General features: G+C 42.3%; 1 protein-coding gene across 12 annotated transcripts in view; it reads left to right on the forward strand.

Moving 5' to 3' along the window:
- PTPRK (protein tyrosine phosphatase receptor type K) overlaps positions 1-21,725 on the forward strand; it is a 689,055-nt gene that overhangs the window by 303,002 nt on the left and 364,328 nt on the right. For all 12 annotated transcript variants that reach the window (XM_063917349.1, XM_063917350.1, XM_063917338.1 and 9 more), the window contains exon 6: positions 6,966-7,140. In XM_063917349.1, coding sequence (XP_063773419.1) covers positions 6,966-7,140 — 175 coding nt within the window. The remainder of the gene's footprint in view (positions 1-6,965; positions 7,141-21,725) is intronic.

Below are 21,725 nucleotides of genomic sequence, written 5' to 3' on the forward strand. Positions count from 1 at the left end.
CACCCTGACGCACTTAGCTTCTTTGGGTTGGTATGGCATTAGCCGCTGACACTTCTCCTGTCATGAGAGTGTGGTGTATGTGGCTACTAACCGTTGTCGTCTCTTCCTGCTACTGCATTGGGCTGGTTAACTGAAAACTGAGCTCCTGTGCAGGGAGGTGGGGTTATAGAGGAGTCGGCGCTATGCATTCTGGGAATAGTCAAAGCTTTTAAGCCTGTTGGTGCCTCTGATCAAGATCCTACTCTACACCCCTATGTCTTTCCTTGTGGAGCCCAATGTACCTCACAGAAAGAGTTTTAACAAAGGTAAGTTCTTACCATAAAACTCGTTTTCTCTAGCATCCATAAGGGATACTGGGGACAGAATAGTACGATGGATCATAGACGGGTCCAAAGGAGCCAGTGCATTTTAAATTTCTTTAACTGGGTGTGCTGGCTCCTCCCCTCTATGCCCCCTCCCATAGGCAGTTTAGAAAAAGTGCCCTCTCTGCAAGCTCTAGAGTTTTATTATCTTCAGTTTCTTTTAAACTTTTATTTCTTTCGGTATTCAGTTTGGGCAACAGCATACCTGCGCCGCGGGAGTTAGGGAGGGGACGGTCACCTGCCTCATGAGGTGCATAGCCGCTTCCCCGCTGCAGGACCACCATCCTGAGGGGCTTTTTGTTCAGCAGGACACTGTGCCTTAGTTTCTGCAGCATGCCACACACCCCTAACAAAGCCTGAAGGTGATCATTGGTGGTAAGTATAAACCGGGGGTCCTGCAAGGGGGGTCTCCCAGATAATTGTGCAGAAGAGGTGTGGGTGAGGCGCACGGATCCCTCCTGGGGGGGACCCGCTGAAGCCCCTGCGTGAGACTGGCTGGCGTTATTGTACCAAACATTTATGTGAGGCTACAAATTGTGTGGGAGACATGGCCATTATAAACATTATTAGTAGCTCCGGTGCCATTACGGGAGTGGAGCTACATCACAGTGGACTCAGCTGCATTTTGTCGCCTTCCTCTGCATAAGCAGCTCCTCCACATGTTCACAGGATCACTGGTACCGGGTGTAGAGGGGGAAGAGCCGCTATTGGTGCACAGTTTACAGACGTTATCACTGTTTTATTGAGATATATATATATATATATATATATATATATATATATACATACATACATACATACATACATACATACATACATACATACATACATACATACATACATACAATGCTGATAGCCTCCCTGGGGCTGTACAGCGTTGGGTGCACTGGGGTCCTCTCTTCTGTGTCTCTTCTCTCATGCGTTATATTGTAATCAGCCTGTATTGTATCTGTATTTCATAATGGTGAAGCAGAAGTTATGCAGTGTATGTAATGCCAGATTCTCCCCTATTTCATCTGGCTCCTTATCATGTGAGCAGTGTAGTCAGTCATCACAAAATGCTGATAACAATGTGGGGGAGGGTCCAGAACCTTCCTGGCTGGGGGCTATCAAAACTATGATGTCTGATATGTCATCTCAACTCACTGCCAATGCCAATATATCACAAGAACTGCAACAAGCAGTAGCTAACCTAGCTGCCAAGGCTGAAGTTCCCCATCCCCCCATGTCTACTACATGTGCACAAAAATTTGCTTTATCTACAATCCTATCAGATACTGATGATGTACAGGTTGATGTGGACCCCATAAGTGGGGATTCCACTCCTACACATGGTATTGAACCCCTCATATTGGCTATATGGGATTTGTTACAGCTCCCCCTGAAGGACGCTACTAATCAGCAGTCGTTTTCCTCCCACAAGACCAACTGACAGTTACATTTCCTGATTCCAAGGAATTGGATGATTTATTTAAATTAGCCTGGAAAAATCCAGATAAAAAATATCAGGTGTTCAAAAGGTTTTTTTCATACCTTCCCCTTTGCCCTTGAAGTCAGTAAAATCTGGGAAGAATCTCCAGCAGTAGACGTCTCAGTCTCTCGCCTCTCTAAGAAGGCAGTGCTCCCAGCTCCGGGCTCCTTTACGGTAAAGGACCCGGGGTATAGGAAAATTGAGACCACTTTGAAATCTAACTACACTGCTGTAGGTGTAGCTCAAAGACCCGTCATTGCTGATTGCTGGATGACACATGCAATTCATACGTGGGCTACTCAAATTCAGGAGGGTCTTTCAGGTGATATGACCTTAGTTACTACTGTAACTTTCCTAAAACACATTCGGGTAACGGCAAGAGCCCTCTGTGACTCCCTTAAAAAGATTGGCAAAATTAATGCTAGGACCACTGCTATGGCTGTGTCTGCATGCAGAGCCAGATGGTGTAATGGTTAGCATTACTACCTTACAGTACTGAGGTCATGGGTTCGATTCCCACCATGGCCCAACTGTGTGGAGTTTGTATATTCTCCCCGTACTTGCGTGGGTTTTCTCCAGGTACTTCTGTTTCCTGCCACAATCCAAATAATATACTGGTAGGTTAATTGGATCCCAACAATAATTAACCCTAGCGTGAATGTGTGTGCGTGTACATGTGGTAGGGAATATAGATTGTAAGCTCCACTGGGGCAGGGACTGATGTGAATGGCCAAATATTCTATGGTAAGCGCTGCAGAATATGTGTGCGCTATATAAATAACTGGTAATAAATAAATAATATGGTTGCGTCAGTGGATTGCAGACGCTGACTCCAAACATAATGTGGAATCTCTTCCCTTCACAGGGGAATGGCTCTTCAGAGGTGAGTTGGACGCATGGATCTCCAAAGCTACTACTGAGAAATCCATGTTTCTCCCTTCAGGGGCTCTGCCTGCTAGGCGTGCCTACCGGGGACTGTCTACGCAGTCCTTTCGGTCCTCCAGATTTCAGGTAAGCCTAAGAAACCAGCCATTGCCGGTTCTCAAAAACTGAGCACCAGTTCAGCTTCCACAAAGACTTCGGCATGACAGTGCCCACCCACCCCGAGGGTTACGTCACTACAGCCACATCTGGGACGGTTCCTGCCAAGATGCCTGGGTAAGGGACCTTATCTCTCAGGGTTTCAAGCTGGAGTTCGATAGTGCTCCTCCCCAACGATTTTTCAAATCAAGCTTACCAGCTTTGGAGAATGTGCGTGTTACGCTACTACTGGCCATTGACAAGTTGGTCCAGTCCCTGGTTATTGATCCAGTACCCCTGTTACAGCAAGTACAAGGTTACTACTCCACTCTGATCATAGTGCCAAAACCAGACGGGTCTGTGAGACCCGTTTTGAATCTGAAGTCCTTGAATCCTTACCTGAAGGTTTTCAAATTCAAGATGGAATCTTTGAGAGCGTTGATCACAGGCCTGGAACACCAAGAATTCCTAGTGTCCCTGGATATCAAGGATGCTTACCTCCATATCCCAATTTGGCCTCCTCATCAAGCCTATCTGCGGTTCGCCCTACTGAGCGATCACTACCAGTTTCAGGTGTTACCCTTCGGCTTGTCTACAGCTCCAAGGGTGTTCACGAAGGTGATGGCGGAAATGATGTTTTAACTCAGAGTCCAGGAGGTCAACGTTGTCCCTTACCTGGACGATCTCCTGATAAAAGCGAGTTTCAGGGAGCTTCTACTGCTCCGTATAGATTGCACTATCCAACTTCTGTCTCACCATGGGTGGATTCTCAATTTACAGGAGTCCCATCTGGAGCCGTCTCAATGGCTCCTTTTTCTGGGCATGATACTGGATACTGTAGCTCAGAGTGTGTTCCTCCCAGAGGACAAAGTGAGAACACTACAAGAAATGGTTCGCATGGTTCTCTGAAAGACTCGAGTTTCCATTCATCTTTGCATAAAATTGTTGGGAAAGATGGTGGCCTCATACAAAGCGATACAGTTCGGAAGGTTCCATGCCAGACCCTTCCAATTAGACATCCTGAACAAGTGGTCCGGTTCCCATCTTCAGATGCACTGGATGATTCGGCTGTCACCCCAGGCTAGGATTTCACTCCTGTGGTGGCTGCAGTCTTCCAACCTACTGGAGGGTCGACGCTTCGGGATTCAGGATTGGATACTCCTCACGACGGATGCGAGTCTGAGAGGATGAGGAGCTGTCACCCAGGGGGCGCAGTTCCAAGGCAAGTGGTCTGCCCAAGAGGCCCTACTTCCGATCAACATACTGGAACTTTGGACTATCTACAATGCTTTGGTTCAGGCCTCCCCTCTACTCCAGGATCAGGCGATCCAGGTTCAATCGGTCAATGTCACAGCAGTGGCGTACATCAGTCGACAAGGAGGGACAAAAAGCAAGGCCTGCATGCGAGAAGTGTCCAAAATACTTCTCTGGGCGGAAAGAAATGCAAGAGCACTGTCCGCAATTTTCATTCCAGGAGTGGACAACTGGGAAGTGGACTTCCTGAGTCTCCACGATCTCCACCCAGGGAAGTGGTGATTACACCCTCAGGTGTTTAAGCAGATCGTCGACAGGTGGGGATGCCCACAGATCGACATGATGGCGTCTTGCCTCAACAAAAAACTTCACTGCTACTGCTCATGCACCAGAGACACTTGGGCGAGTGCAGTGGATGCGCTGACATCACCTTGACCTTACCAGCTGGTCTACCTATTTCCTCCGATTCCGTTGACCCCAAGGGTGTTCAAGCGGATCAGACATCACAGAATACAAGCAATCTTGATTGGCCCCGGAGTGCATAGTACGCGGCTCTTCTGGACATGTCCATAGAAGACCCTTGGCCTCTGCCACTAAGAAGGGATCTTCTTCAGCGAGGACCGTTTGTCTACCCGGACTTACAACGGCTTTGTTTGACGGCATGGAAGTTGAGCGGAACATCCTAGCTCACAAAGGGCTTTCCAAAAAGGTCATTGCCACTATGGTGCAAGCCAGAAAATCTGTGACGTCAAAACACTATCATCATATCTGGAGAAGATATGTCTCTTGGTGCGAGGAATGCACATATCCATCTGCAGAATTCCTTTTGGGAAGATTCCTTCATTTCTTACAGTCTGGAGTGGATAAAGGCTTACATCTTGGATCCATTGTGGTCCAGATTTCAGCTCTCTCTGTCTTCCAGAAGAAGTTGGCTCTCCTGCCAGAAGTTCAGACCTTCTTACAAGGGGTGCTTCACACACAACCTCTGTTTGTGCGCCTACGACGCCTTGGAATTTGGATGTCGTTTTACACTTTCTACAGTCCTCCTGGTTTGAACCTCTGATGACGGTAGAAGACAAGTACCTAACGTGGAAGACGGTGATGTTACTGGCCCTGGCTTCTGCTAGACATGTCTCAGAATTGGGGGCCTTATCGTGTAAAAGTCCATACTTAGTCTTTTACGAGGACAGAGCGGAGCTCAGGTCTAGGCAACAGTTCCTGCCGAAGGTGGTCTCCGCGTTTCACTTGAATCAACCTCTTGTGATTCCGTCCAGTTCTGGCTCTTCTGCCCCTCCGGAGGCATTGGATGCAGTGCGAGCCTTGAAGATCTATGTCAAGAGAGCGGCTCGGATCAGAAAGATTGATTCCTTGTTCGTGCTGTATGAGGCGCAGAAAAGAGTTGACCTGCTTCAAAGCAGTCTATTGCTCATTTGATTAGGTTTACTATCCAACAGGCTTATGGGTCGGCAGCCTTGCCGGTTCCTAAGTCTCTAAAGGCCCACTCTACTAGATCGGTGGGCTCCTCCTGGGCGGCTGCCCGGGGAGTCTCAGCCTTGCAACTATGCCGAGCTGCTACCTGGTCGGGAAAGAACACCTTTGTGAAGTTCTACAAGTTTGATGCCCTGGCCAAAGAGGATGCCCAGTTTGGGCAGTTGGTGCTGCAGATGTCTCCGCACGTTCCCGCCCGTCCTGGAAGCTTTGGGACATCCCCATCGTACTAATCTGTCCCCAATATCCCTTATGGATGCTAGAGAAAATAGGATGTTAATACCTACTGGTAAATCCTTTTCTCGTAGTCCATAAGTGATATTGGGCGCCCGCCTCTGTGCGTTAACTTTCTGCAGGTTCTCTGTTATGTGTTACCTCTTCAGCTGTTGCTGTTTCTGTTGTCAGCCGTTGCTGGCCCCGTTATGTTATGGTGTGTAAATCTCACCACACTTATTGTTATGTTCCTTCTCTCAAGTATGTCATTTCTCCTTTGGGCACTGTTTACCTATACTGCCTGTGGGAGGGGTCATAGAGGGGAGGAGCCAGCACACCCAGTTGAAGAAATTTAAAGTGCACTAGCTCCTTTGGACCCATCTATACCCCATCGTACTAATCTGTCCCCAATATCCCTTATAGACTACGAGAAAAGGATTTACCGGTAAGTATTAAAATCCTATTTTTTTTTAGCCAGTATAACGGGGAGTTGTTAGATCAGCATATTTCGTACCTTTCATGATATAATATACATTTTTTATCATTTACTGGTAACCAAAGTGATTAAAAGATAACCCTCCCCCCCCCCCCAAAAAAAAAGTAAATTAAAAAATAAATATATATATATATATATATATATATATATATATATATATATATATATTTAATACATTTTATTTTTTTTAACTGGAGAGGTCATAATTAAGCACGGTTTAATTATTCTTACAGATGTGTCCTTATTTACTAAAGTGTGTTAAGTACTAAAGGATTTCCTTCTACACCACGATATTTGGCTGATGCCTTGATTACATTCACTGTCAGTGTCGATTCATTGCCCAGTCAGAGATTGCATTATGAATTAACTGCTAATCCTCTTTAATGTTTGAGTTTGTTGATAGAAGTGTGATATTCATTTGTTTTCTGTAATAGGGTTAGTTATCTGACAATAATAGTAATAATACTGAAGTACAGTATAGTCATATTAATTAACAAATTTAGTTAGATTATTCTATTTTTGTCTTATTCTATAGTTGAAAGAGTGACTTGCTTTCTAATTGCTAAAGAACCTTTAGATACTTACGACACTATGTAAAATAACTGTAATCTGCTTTTCTAATGCTGTGCACATTGAGTGACCTGATATATCTTCTTTTCAGAAACGGAATGGGGAAGATATCCCTGTAGTACAAACCAAAAACATCAATCACAGAAGATTTGCAGCCTCATTTAGGTTACGGGAGGTGACGAAGGCAGATGAAGACCTGTACAGATGTGTAACACAATCAGAGAGAGGCTCTGGAGTCTCAAATTTTGCTCAGCTCATCGTCCGAGGTAAACATGAATATAGTTGGGGTTGCTACTTTAATGACCTTTGTTCTGACTGGGAAAAGACAATGCATAAAACAGTGTTTGGCCCTTTTCCTTTTCCTTACCATTAGCAAGTCAAGTCTAGGGTGTAACATTTTGTGGAGAGGCTAATATCTAAATAAGTAACATGCATTTCTTTTGGCTACTCCTCTGGCTGCCAACCTCCCTTCCACTCAAGGAACGGGCACAGCGTCTGAGGGAGCCTAGTACTTCCCTTGGCGGCTGCGTTCACAGGAACTAGTTAACACATACTTATTAGATTGTTGCACACAAAATGATCACTCCTTTAAATATTCATCTCAAATCATTAAAAATTGTATTATATTTACACAAAATGTAATTTATCAACATTTGAATCATGTGCCTAGGGACTGGAAGTGATCCTGCTACAAAGTGAACTATTGTCTCCTTAAGATCATTTTACTGTGGACAACACTAAAGGTTTTTGTGTTCATTTTTTTAATAGAAAAAAGAATCTGAAAGCTCAGTTTGATTTTGAGACGTCTTTTCATATGACTATATGACGCATTGTTGTCTGTGATAAAAGATTTCTTTCCACGTCATTGTGCGTCATTTTGCACAAGTCATTGTAATCCTATGTAAGCAGTGTTCCTTGAATACGTAATTGCTCTGTCTGCTCATAAAGTCATCGTTTGTGTTTTCTGTGTGAACACGTAATGTAGACAATTTTCATTCCTCATATCTCTCTAAGCATATAATAAGCTGGGAACATATGTAGGTGTCTGATCTTTTGTAACATCACCTACTACTAACACTTTAAATGTTTATTTCTTTTATCTACCCATATGTACCCTCATACCTAATTACATTGTGTGGGCTTGGACCTTATTTATATTAGCTGACTCTTGCTACTACCAGTGTGTCGTATGCAAAGGCTGAGCCAGTTGAAACAGAATCCAAATTTGCAAGTCCACTATAATACATAACTAGGCACAATAGAGGCAAATATAGCCAGCATTTATGAGGAACGCTTGTGTGTAAACAATTATCATAATTACTCTTATTGTGGATTATAAAGTATTCCCGTCTCATAATGAACTTAATGGTTACATTATCCCTTGCATTTATGAGTAGATTTTTCTTCTGTTTTTTTTTATTATGACCCCTATCTCGGTAATGAAACAGTACAATGTGTTTTATGGTCTTGTTTATTTGATAAATCATGTTATCCAAAGTTGTTACAAAGAATAAGAGCCCAGGTCGGGTTCAGCTTCTGTGGTGTTAAGTCCATACTAAGGATTAACCATTATGACGACTTGTGTATTTCAGTTGCACGTTAAATCTGACATCCTGCTATATCCAGGGAAAAGATGATAATATTAAGGGAAAGTTTGGGGCCACTGATATGAATTGCCTTTAATATGAGTTGGCAGCGTATTGCCCGTTGTCAACGATGACCCAGGGGCAATAGTTTATTAGTACATTTCCGTCCAAAGCCAATGTGACAGGGCATGCCCAGGGCTTTTTTTCCTTGCTGTTTGTAACAAATGAAAATTTCACTACTGGATTCTGCTACGTTGTAATATTGATCTGGTTGTTAAGACAGCCAGAGGATGAAGATAAAAAGCACACAATTTACTTTGTCATGGTTTTAGCATTCCTTTCATATCACTGAGAGTAATACTAATCTTTTTGGCTTGTAAACTCTAAACCTAAACTTCCCCTTGTTAATAATGATAATGGCAGTGTGAATAGTTGCATGCAGAACACTATTACTCACACTTAATTGTCGTTGTCATTAATTAACCTGTTATTTAGATTTCTTAGCTGAAATATAATGTCATGCAGGGATATCCTGTATGGCTTCGGGAAAAGTCAGTTATCCCTTTAACAGTTTTTGATGTTTCAGTTTGAGCAAAAACAAAAAATGTACAATACATTTTTACTGTACCCAAATATCTGTACTGATTTGGAATATACTAATAAAAAATGAAGTCCAAAGAGAGCCTCTGACTTACAGTATATCACACATATATTAGGTACAGAAGCATTACAAATTTGAATGGTTTGGCTAACTGGAAAGGAACATATTGCGTAAGCCGCAAGGCTTGTGACTGCGCGTGGAGCTATTCAGTTGCAGTCTGTGGTGGGGCTTGTTAACCCTTAGCTCCACGCACTTATCCCAGAACATATGGGTTAACGCACCATTAGAAGTAGGTTTAATGTGGGAGGAAATGGGCGTACAATTAAATAGCTCAGGAGGTTAAATCTTAAGACTATCTTCCCACGGTAAGCCCCGTGGCTAATTGAATTTCTGCATAAAATGTACTTTTTACTATTTGTGTCTAATTATCTATTATGCTACTTAAATAAAATCCTATTAACTCTGTGTTTTCTAACAATTTATATTTTCCAGTTAAAGTTTCACATGTAGTACCAAAGTGTGAAATGAATCATTTCAAATCTCTTAATAACCAGTGTGCTCTAACCTAAAATAAAACAATGTTTTTGCATAGAGTAGAAAGACATTAACCAGTCTCTCGGTAAAGATAATGAGATAACTTATGTCGAAATATAACTAATCATAAACAGCATTGTCTTTTCATTTCAGTCCGATCTGTTAGTGACCATAAGCTTACCTCCGATATTACTCATGATTATGGTGCATCCATGAGGAAATCTTCCGCTTGCAGCCTGATATTAGACAATTAGATTTATTTTACAGTATATCTTATTAAGCAATATTTTATAGTGTTCTAAAACCTCTGAAGCCGTGAAAGGTTATATCTTTGTTTCTCTTCTTTTCTTATATGTCTGTTATAAAAAAAGAAGCCTCCAAAATGTCAGGCAGAGGTTAAAATATCTCATTTCATTCTCATTAATGTTCTCTTTGTTAGTGCTTCACATCAAACCCATGGAGGACTCTGCAGTTCAGGGAGATCATTCGTCTTGCATACATTTTTCTCCAATAATAATTTCATGTTTTGGATTGTAACGATTAGACTCCTCTCAGAGCTTACATTCGGTTAAACACTGCCTTAATACATCCATGCAGTTTTTCCTGCCTTAAATGCTGCTACTAATTAATAATATTGTTCTCTCTGTTAGTTGGGCTTGTTTTGCCTACTGTTGCTCCATTCAATTTCAGCGTTTCTCAGACTTGAATACCAGTGACGTGCGGTGGGGAAAGGCAGTGCCTTTCCTGTCATACTTACGTCTAATCCAGAGTTTTAACTGAATAAAATATATGAAAAATACTAATAATTTGTTTGAAATATCTTCTTTACATTACTCTAATAATTTTTCTAGCCCAAACTCTGGAGTAAAAAGTCTATGGCAGGTGAGGCAGTGCCTCAACTGCTTATCTTTTCCGCACATCTCTGATCAAAACTCACCAAATTTCCACCCCACTTCAATGACCCTCAGTATTTCTCTGACGTCCTAAGTGGATGCTGGGACTCCGTAAGGACCATGGGGAATAGCGGCTCCGCAGGAGACTGGGCACAACTATAAAGAAAGCTTTAGACTACTGGTGTGCACTGGCTCCTCCCACTATGACCCTCCTCCAGACTTCAGTTAGAATCGTGTGCCCGGCTGAGCTGGATGCACACTAGGGGCTCTCCTGAGCTCCTAGAAAGAAAGTAATTTAGGTTTTTTATTTTACAGTGAGATCTGCTGGCAACAGACTCACTGCAGCGAGGGACTAAGGGGAGAAGAAGCGAACCTACCTAACAGGTGGTAGTTTGGGCTTTTTAGGCTACTGGACACCATTAGCTCCAGAGGGATCGACCGCAGGACCCGACCTTGATGTTCGTTCCCGGAGCCGCGCCGCCGTCCCCCTTACAGAGCTAGAAGCATGAAGAGGTCCGGAAAAATCGGCGGCAGAAGACTTCGGTTTTCACCAAGGTAGCACACAGCACTGCAGCTGTGCGCCATTGCTCCTCATGTACACCTCACACTCCGGTCACTGATGGGTGCAGGGCGCTGGGGGGGGGGGCGCCCTGAGGGCAATATAAGACACCTTGGCTGGCAAATCTACATCATATATAGCCCTAGAGGCTATATAGATGTAAAAAAATACCCCTGCCAGTATTCCAGAAAAAGCGGGAGAAGTCTGCCGGAAAAGGGGCGGGGCCATCTCCCTCAGCACACTGGCGCCATTTTTCCTTCACAGCTCCGCTGGAAGGAAGCTCCCTGGCTCTCCCCTGCAGTCTGCAAGCTACAGAAGGGTAAAAAAGAGGGGGGGGCACTAAATTTAGGCGCAGGATATATATATATAAAAAGCAGCTATAAGGGAAAACACTCATTTATAGTGGGATCCCTGTGTTATATAGCGCTCTGGCATACTCTTTCTGTCTCCCCAAAGGGCTTTGTGGGGTCCTGTCCTCTGTCAGAGCATTCCCTGTGTGTTTGTGGTGTGTCGGTACGGCTGTGTCGACATGTTTGATGAGGAGGCTTATGTGGAGGCGGAGCAGATGCCTGTAAATGTGATGTCACCCCCTGCGGGGTCGACACCTGAGTGGATGGTGCTGTGGAAGGAATTACGCGACAGTGTCGACTCCTTGCATAAAAGGTTTGACGACATACCAAATGTGGGACAGCCGGCTTCTCAGCCTGTGCCTGCCCAGGCGTCTCAAAAGCCATCAGGGGCTCTAAAACGCCCGCTACCTCAGATGGCAGACACAGATGTCGACACGGATACTGACTCCAGTGTCGACGACTATGAGACTAATGTAACTTCCAGTAGGGCCACACGTTACATGATTGAGGCAATGAAAAATGTGTTGCACATTTCTGATGTTACCCCCGGTACCACAAAAAAGGGTATTATGTTTGGAGAGAAAAAACTACCAGTAGCTTTTCCTCCATCTGAGGAGTTAAATGAAGTGTGTGAAGAAGCGTGGGCTTCCCCTGATAAGAAGCTGGTAATTTCTAAGAGGTTACTAATGGCGTACCCTTTCCCGCCAGAGGATAGGGCACGTTGGGAAACATCCCCTAGAGTGGATAAAGCGCTCACACGCTTGTCAAAGAAGGTGGCACTACCGTCTCCGGATACGGCCGCCCTGAAGGAATCTGCTGATAGAAAGCAGGAGGCTATCCTGAAATCTATATATACACACACAGGTGTTATACTGAGACCAGCTATTGCTTCAGCATGGATGTGCAGTGCTGCAGCTGCATGGTCAGATTCCCTGTCAGAAAATATTGATACCCTAGACAGGGACACTATATTGCTAACCGTAGAGCATATAAAAGACGCACTTTTATACATGAGGGATGCACAGAGGGATATTTGCCGGCTGGCATCCAAAATTAGTGCAATGTCCATTTCTGCCAGGAGAGGGTTATGGATTATGCAGTGGACAGGAGATGCAGATTCCAAAAGGCACATGGAAGTTCTGCCTTATAAGGGTGAGGAGTTGTTCGGGGATGGTCTCTCGGACCTCGTTTCCACAGCAACAGCTGGGAAGTCTACATTTTTACCCCATGTTCCCTCACAGCCAAAGAAAGCACCGTATTATCAGGTACAGTCCTTTCGGCCCAATAGGGGCAAGCGGGTTAAAGGCGCGTCCTTTCTGCCCAGAGGCAGAGGTAGGGGAAAAAAGCTGCAGCATACAGCCAGTTCCCAGGAGCAAAAGTCCTCCCCCGCTTCCTCTAAGTCCACAGCATGACGCTGGGGCTCCACAGGCGGAGCCAGGTACGGTGGGGGCCCGTCTCAAATATTTCAGCAATCAGTGGGCTCGCTCACGGGTGGATCCCTGGATTTTTCAGATAGTATCTCAGGGGTACAAGCTGGAATTCGAGACGTCTCCCCCCCCGCCGTTTCCTCAAATCTGCCTTGCCAACCACTCCCTCAGGCAGGGAGGCAGTGTTACAGGCAATTCACAAGCTGTATTCACAACAGGTGATAGTGAAGGTACCCCTACTACAACAAGGACGGGGTTACTATTCCACAATGTTTGTGGTACCGAAACCGGACGGTTCGGTGAGACCCATTTTAAATTTGAAATCCTTGAACACACATATAAAAAAATTCAAGTTCAAGATGGAATCGCTCAGGGCGGTTATTGCAAGCCTGGACGAGGGGGATTACATGGTATCACTGGACATCAAGGATGCTTACCTGCATGTCCCCATTTACCATCCTCACCAGGAGTACCTCAGATTTGTGGTACAGGATTGTCATTACCAATTCCAGACGTTGCCGTTCGGTCTATCCACGGCTCCGAGGGTCTTTACCAAGGTAATGGCCGAAATGATGATACTCCTTCGAAAGAAGGGAGTTTTAATTATCCCGTACTTGGACGATCTCCTGATAAAGGCGAGGTCCAGAGAGCAGTTGTTGGTCGGGGTAGCACTATCTCGGGAGGTGCTACAACAGCACGGCTGGATTCTAAACATTCCAAAGTTTATGAAAAGATAGCTTTATAGGAGCATACCGTAAAACACTGTGATGATTATGTCACTACTTTGTACACCGATGCAGCGGTGTAAAGCAGTTATCATTGTCATGTCTACACATTAGGCATACAGTATTGTTGCTTGAAAAAAATTAATGTAGGTTTATATAATTTAGTAAATTATATATATACATTTTCTTTTTTTGCTTAGAAACAATATAAATAGGGGTTTATTGTATCAAGCCAATAAATGATTTCAAGCCTTTATCACAGGATAAATCCTATTGTGATGGTAATAAAGATAAGTGAATGTGTGGCAACACCGCAACTATGTTCTAAACTATATATCATCTCCCCTCACTAGGGAAAAGGCGTTTTGATGGAGAGCAAACATTGGGTGTAAATAATGCAGAAGTACATAGAAGGTTAAAATGTGTCAAGGGAACATACATCTCTGTGTTGTAAATGAAAAGGGCTGTGTATGTAAAAAAAAAAAAAAAGTGGAACAAGTATGATTTACAATCTGCACAACTTTGCAGACGCAGTTTTTAATCATATGTAATAGTCCTTGGATTCATTCGCTCCCACTTTTCATTTTTAGACAAGACGTTTCACTTATGGTTTGCAATGCTGGTAAAATGTTTCCAAAATAGATAACAAGTCTAGTCAAGAAAAAACTTTTAAAGTAATTCATAGTGTAATGTTGGCCTAGATGTTATTAGATTGTTACTCCACTTCATTGTAGCTCAGATTATGATTTTTTTTTTTTAAAGATAATTAAAAAAAAATTTAGCTTTCACCATTGCCTGACAGAACCACTGTGTGTACAACAGAATATTACATTGAGAGAGTGCAATTATTTTGATAATATTGTCACAAGTAAAGCTATTGTATATATTGTGAGTTGTATGCTGCATCAGAAGTTACTGAATTCTAAATTAATACTGTCTGATGTCAATTGTACATGAGGGATGGCACACTAGTCCTTTTTAAAGAGAGTCTGCTAATGCCTGCCTGATAATAAATGTAGCCTAAAGAGTCATTCCTTAATACTCTGTAAATTCTTAGTTGTGCTCCAATATGGTGGTAGATGGCCTTGTCATATGGATGACACCTCCTGAAACTGTTATATGACGATGTACAGTATGCACTGTCTTCTTGGAATGCTTGCCGCTCTGGAAAGAAATGCTTCAGAGTTGGTTTAAGATGATCACTCATTATCATTAAGTAGAATTAGATTGGGCCTTGCCCTTTATACAAACTTATTTGTTGGCTGACAGGAGCACTGGGGGGAATTTTGGGGCACCCACATGGGAGAGCAGGGGCAGCTGCTCTGATTGGGTCACCTTTCTCTCCCTCTCAGCTTCCAGTGTGCTCTTTACTGCTCCTCTATCCCCTCACTGCTGAGCTGGCTGGGGCTGGCAGGTCTCGCTCACGTGGAGCCATTCCACTGTAGTAAGCGTCGTACAGTGTGCATGCACTACAGACTGGAGGGGCGTCTCTAGTGGCCAGCCCCTGCTTGGTGCCGGAGCCTGAGCAAACTGTATGTGGCTGCAGCTCGCTTGGCTCTACCCCCTGCCCGGAGCTGCATGTGGGTGACTATTTTCCTTGTGGCTCTTAGTTATTTAGACCTCTTCTCTTTGTCCCCTTCCCCCCTCCCCTGCCGCTCCCCCCATTAAGGGCATTGTGATGGAAGTTGCACTGGAACATATTAGATGGCTACTAAATCTGATTAAACTGGTTCTATGACAATGGTTTAACATTGGCAAATATTTGCTGTGTTATTTATCAACACTTGGAGAGAGAGAAAGTGGATGAAAGTATTAACCAACTATCATTTAACTATAATTTTACAGACTATTTTAAAAATTATAGGAGTGGATTGGTTGGTACATTCTCTATCCACTTTCTCTCTTTCCAAGCTTTGATAAATTTCCCCCTTGGTCTCCAGATGATCTTTTATTTTGCCTTACTCTTTGGATTACTGCATGGATCCTGGAGTATGTGTTTCTGACCACTGTTGCCTTTATTCCTACCAAGTTTTATGGTGAAGTCACATTAGACATTATTGGTCATGAAACATTACCTAACCTGTCTTCGTCATTTGAAGCTCCTACTAAATACTAATACCCCTTTCACATCACACAAATAACCCGATATATTGCCGGATCGACGCGGGTTGAGGTGCGGTGTGAAAGGGGTATGTTAGAATTTCCCAGGTCGACTGTTGCCTGGTCAATGCGACCCGGGACACATTCACTCTATAGAGAGGCGGCGCTATAAGGACAGACGGCACTTGGAGCTGATCTGGTCTTCAGGCGCCGCCTCGGCACACGTCGTAAACCTGGCAATATGCCGGATTGGTGCCTCCAGTCTGAGAGGGGTCTCAAGCGAGTCGCACCCCGGAAGGACTTGTGTACAAGTACCGGGTACGACCCGCTTATTGCATTGTGAAAGCGGTATTATTCATTAACAACTACCTTCTGAATCCTTGAGGTCTCCTCTTGCAGCTTTGCTAACTGCGGTTATGGACAACCAGAGCAGTACAGGATTTTAATACATGAGAACCTATATCCGTGCTGGGATGTTATTTCCTTAGTGAATGCGGAGCAACCTGTATGTGGAAATGTTCTGCATAGCCTGTAGAAGAAAATTAAATTGTGCAGCTCATCAAGCAAGCCTCCAAAGATTTTGTGAATATATCATTTAAGTCAAGTTTGCATAATATAAGAATTGCTGCATTCAATTACTGTGAAATAATTAAAAACATCCTACTCAGTAGTTTTTAGTTTGCCTGCACTATGAATAAAATTTGACATAAACATCAGAGATGTGGGAATTGTTGTTTACCGATGTTGTTTTCTAAATTCGAGAAAAACAAAGTCTTATTTCTCTGTACAGCAATGCTAGGTTGTTATGGCAATGTTCAATATTTGTCGATACTTTTACAGAATGGGAAAAAGATCTGTTTCATTTTGAAGCATTTGATGTTTCACCCTTTGCTCCCATTCTGTGTGAACTTGTTTGCCTATGGTTAGACCAGTGGTTCCCTGATTCTTTTGAATCACGGCACCCTACAGTATCAGAATTTTCTTCATGGCAATCCCCAGGCCAAATGATACTTATTGAGAAATGCAGGAAAAAAAAAAATTAAATTAAGTAAATAGTGTTTATATGTCTTCCTCAGGTTCAGTTATGTGGTGAGGGACAAGATTAGCTTCTGCTTGTCCGCTTATTTTATGATTGGCAGCCACAAGCGCTGTGGTTTTGCGTATTGCATAGACCATAAATCATTTTAATTGGTTTTGATCCTGGGCCACCAACCTGAGATACCTCTGCAAGTTCCCACAGGCACACAGTTTTGCAACCACTGAACTAGAGGAATGCTTGATTTCTTATTTCTCACCAATAATTTTGTGTTATCCTGCTTACAAGTATTAAAAATATATATGTATCCCTGCATCCTCATCTGCTAACCCCCCCTCTGCAACGTACAACAGAGCACAAGTGGGTGTGCTGAATCGCGTCATTGTAGACACCCTCCCCCACTATACAATACCTGTATTTTCTGCAATGTGTAGTGGGGCAGAGCTATGATGATGTGATCACATCCCCGAACAGCCCACCTTCACGCTGGCCACCCCCTATGCACCGGCCGGACTGCTTCCTCCTGGAGGAGGGGGCAACCAAGTCTGTAAGAATGCCCAAAGCACCTGTATTTGAAATGCTGTGCGTAGCCTATCTATTACGGTTTATTTTCCAAACCTTTTGTGTCTCTTGCATTTATTTGCTTTGCATGACCTCTTGACTGTGTATCATTGCTCCAGCCCCCTCAAGCATTGACCCCAATATTGAATCGATTATTTTCATTAATTTTTTGTCTTTTGATTGTTTTAAATCTCTTCTCTTCAGTCTCTGTTACGGAACAAATCTTGAGCTCATACAGATGTGTCCTCTAACATCTCCACTCCATGCTCTACAAGTCGCGTTACACATAATGCGTGAGTGCCGTGTGACTCTGTAGCACTGAGCGTCTTTTTTTGCATTTGTTCCTGCGAAAATGCGACTTAGACGCAAATTAATGAAATAGGAAGCACAAGCAGCTTCTACCGATTAAAATGATATCCAGCATGCCTATATCCTGTGTGTAACTGCGACTGTATTTGCATACAAAATGCTATGCTACAGTGTAATGTGGCATTTCGGATGCAGATAGAGCCACAATTATACACAGAATGTAGGCATGCTGCATATGATTTTAATCAGCAGAAGCTGCTTGTGCCTCCTTTTACATTACTTTGCGTCTAAAGGTTGGTACACGCTATGCGATATGCTCCATTTGGTATCACAGAGTGTGTTGTTCCCTTCCCTCCTGGGCAGGCCAACAGTGTGTGTACACACTGAGTGATACCACCAACGATATCACTCAGTGACATCATGCTGCGGCCAGCGCGTACATGCAGTTTTGGCTGACATAGTCAAAATTGATCTGCATGGCCGACAGAGGCCCCCGGGAGCGCGCATTGACTGTCATTTACGGCATACACACTGTGCAATATTTTAGTTCATATCGCTCAGAAGGGGGAAATTGAGCAATAGCGACTAAGGTATTGCACAGTGTGTATGTAACTTTAGACGCATTTTTGTGGGGAAAAAATGCAAAAAAGATGCTTGGCGCTACAAATTACCACTACAAAATGGTGCGATTTCAAGGGTTGTTTAGCGTGACTGCAGCAAGGATGTTAGCGGACACACATATGTATGTTAAAAAAATAAAATAAAAAAATAAAGAGCAAACTAAATATTCTGAAAACTACTTTTAAATTATGGTAACTGTACTATTGCCTTATATTGGTAAATACAAGAAAATAAGCCACGGAGCTCAGGCTGCCTATTGTTTGACATCCATGGTCATCTTTAAAGTTTACTATCTTCTACTCGTGGCTCCTGCATAATGATGCAGAGACTAAATATGCACGGTATCACTATAGACATGTATCATAAGGAATTTGAATTGGAAACTGATTCCGAGCCTGCCACCAGGGGCATTTTTGATCATTTTTATTTATCAAACTTTTTATAACTGCATTCAGATGAAACTGAATTAATACTCTTAGTCTTGGATGTTTTATGTTAGACAAACTGTCTCCAGATAAAGCTTCTTCCATTTCTAGCCTAGTGATAAACGGCAAGCTTCTTAAAGTGTACTAGTATATGAATTCTGTATATCTGAGCAGCATTAGGACATTTTAATATACAACTAATCAATTCGGTACATATTGAAGACTGACTAAGTTAAGTTACAGTCAAGTAGTTTTATGGGTAGTCCACATGATTTGCAGATATAGTAAATTAATGCACTTTGAAAACCTGGTGTATAACAACCAATCAAATGTTTTATTTTAACCTATTAAAACCCATAATATAAAAACTTATATTTTCAAAATGTTTATTGATAAACTCAGACAAACATTCTAAACATATGTCAATATTTTTAGAAACCAAGGCCAAGTTACAGGCTTACTATGGGGTCTATTCTGTCATGCTTGTCGGATCCTCTCCGACAGAAACGATCCGACAATGCAGTATTCCATTTGCGGCTGGTTGTTCTCAACAATGTCAATCTGACTTTTTTTAAAAGTCAGATTGACATTGTTAAAAATGTGGCTAAAAGCTGTCGGATTTGGTCGCAAAACTGACAAAACACGTGGATCCGTGGCTAATCCACTGATCCATGTGTTTTACAACAAGTCGGAATTGCTGACCTGTAGGAAAAATGTCAGCCCAATTGAGTAGGTCGGAACACTATTCGACCTAAAAAAGTGGGAAACTGCCGTCTTTCCGACAAGACGGCAGTTGAGACTTGAATTGAATACTTCCCTAAGTGTCCTATATATAGGACATTGGTCCTGTATGTATACATATGTATGAAAAGTATTTTTATGCCTTCTCTCTCTCCTATTAACGTTTAATAATTTCCATGTCTATCTCACTCTCTGGACGGTATTTAATTAATTGCAAAGAAACATTGGGCATCTTTCCCATTTGTTCATGATGTTTCTCCAATATTTATTTTTTCAGTTGATTCAATTAGGTCGTCCAATAAAAAAATAAAAAAACTCCCGAAAAAACACACAGGTTCAGTGAAACGTGTGTTTTCGCTAGAAACAGCCCCGTTGGTGGCGGCCTAGACCGTATCAGATTCCTGTAAAATGTTATTTTTCTAATGTATCTTGCCGGATATTTAGCTTGAGCTGTGCACCTCTTCAGCCGCCCTTTCAAAATCAGTTCAAGAGTTTGAAAAACTACAACTGGAGTATTCTGTGAGTAGACTCCCAATGATTAATGTTAATAAGATGTCACCATGTTCCTAATTTGCAAAGATTTCAGCTGTTTGAATTCTCAGACATTACTTTCAAACATTGAAGCCTAAATTTGAATAAAAGGAATGTCACACTGAATATTTTCTGTAAAAATATCATGGTATGGGACTACCGGCAGCAAGGATGTGGCGATCAGATGACAGACACCGGCTTCCCTACTGCCAAATTGCTAACAGATGCAAAAAAGTAAAGAAACTGTAACCCTCTCTTCCCTCTTACCCTCACTCTCCTCTCAACCCTTTCTGGCATTCTTATGTTTGGAATTCCGGCGTCTTCATTCTGACAGGTGTCGGGATTCCGGTGCCGGTCTTCTGATCGCCGGGATCCCGTCCGACGGGTTGTCCACTATATCCCACCTCCAGTGTGTACACCTTATTAGAGAAAGGACCATCATAATATGCAGTTCATTGCCTCTCGTTAGTTATAAAAACAAAACAATAAATACCATATGCATTCACATGTAATTAATCACTAGGCTCCCGTCTGACAGCATTTCATGGTAAATGGAGCTTGATGTTCCTAGACATAACCACAAACCTCTCAAAATGCATCTGCAAACAAAACTCCACATCTCCTCAGTTATAACACAGGTTTGTTTTCAAATTTACATAAAATAACGAATTCAAATGTTTGAATTATGTAGTCACAAATTGTTATACAGGTTGAGTATCCCATATCCAAATATTCCGAAATACGGAATATTCCGAAATACGGACTTTTTTTGCGTGAGAGTGAGATAGTGAAACCTTTGTTTTTTGATGGCTCAATGTTCACAAACTTTGTTTAATACACAAAGTTATTAAAAATATTGTATTAAATTACCTTTAGGCTGTGTGTATAAGGTGTATATGAAACATAAATGCATTGTGTGAATGTAGACACATTTTGTTTAATGCACAAAGTTATAAAAAATATTGTCTAAAATGACCTTCAGGCTGTGTGTATCAGGTGTATATGAAACATAAATGCATTCTGTGCTTATATTTAGGTTCCATCACCATGATATTTCATTATGGTATGCAATTATTCCAAAATACGGAAAAATCCGATATCCAAAATACCTCTGGTCCCAAGCATTTTGGATAAGGGATACTCAACCTGTAGTATTTATCTTGCACTTCTGTTAGGTTATCAGTTCAGAGGGAACATGCTAAATATAATAGTTGGGGGACAACTATGCGATTTTGTTTTTTTGTGAACGGGTTAAAAACCATAAATATAAAAATGGGGAAAAAAAAGTCATAACGATATTATTCATTTGCTGACACCTAGGGGGATGACACAATTACTATGTGTTGCTTCCTTTTTGTGAAACTGTAGGTGTATTGTAATCTAACAGAGTGCTGGTGTATTTGCTAACAATGTTGTTAATCTAGTTAATTTTTCTTTGCCGTTTTCTTTTTTTGGCATTGGCACAAATCTGCGCTGCAGGGGATTCCCATTAATCCTCTCACACTATGCTGTGTGTTAGCAGCTGTATAGGACTGTTGGTCACTTGCCCAGATGGAAGCTTAGAGAGTTAGCCATTAACTATTCTCCATGCATCCAACAACGCAAGTTATTTATATCCACCAAATATCCATTCTACAGTCAGTAGGATTGTATAACATATCTATAGTCATACACATATTGACTGACCTATATACATATATTACATTGCGTTTTATAGAAACACTAAAATAATTAAAATATTTGGAGAAATTTGTGTAGTATTTACTGACTTAGAGCCTTCTTGCAATTAAACACGCCTGACTAAAGCATGCAAGCACATGTACAATGAAATATACGTTTTAGTATATGCTTC

Source organism: Pseudophryne corroboree, chromosome 4 (assembly GCF_028390025.1).
Source record: "Pseudophryne corroboree isolate aPseCor3 chromosome 4, aPseCor3.hap2, whole genome shotgun sequence".
Classification (NCBI taxonomy): Eukaryota; Metazoa; Chordata; class Amphibia; order Anura; family Myobatrachidae; genus Pseudophryne; species Pseudophryne corroboree.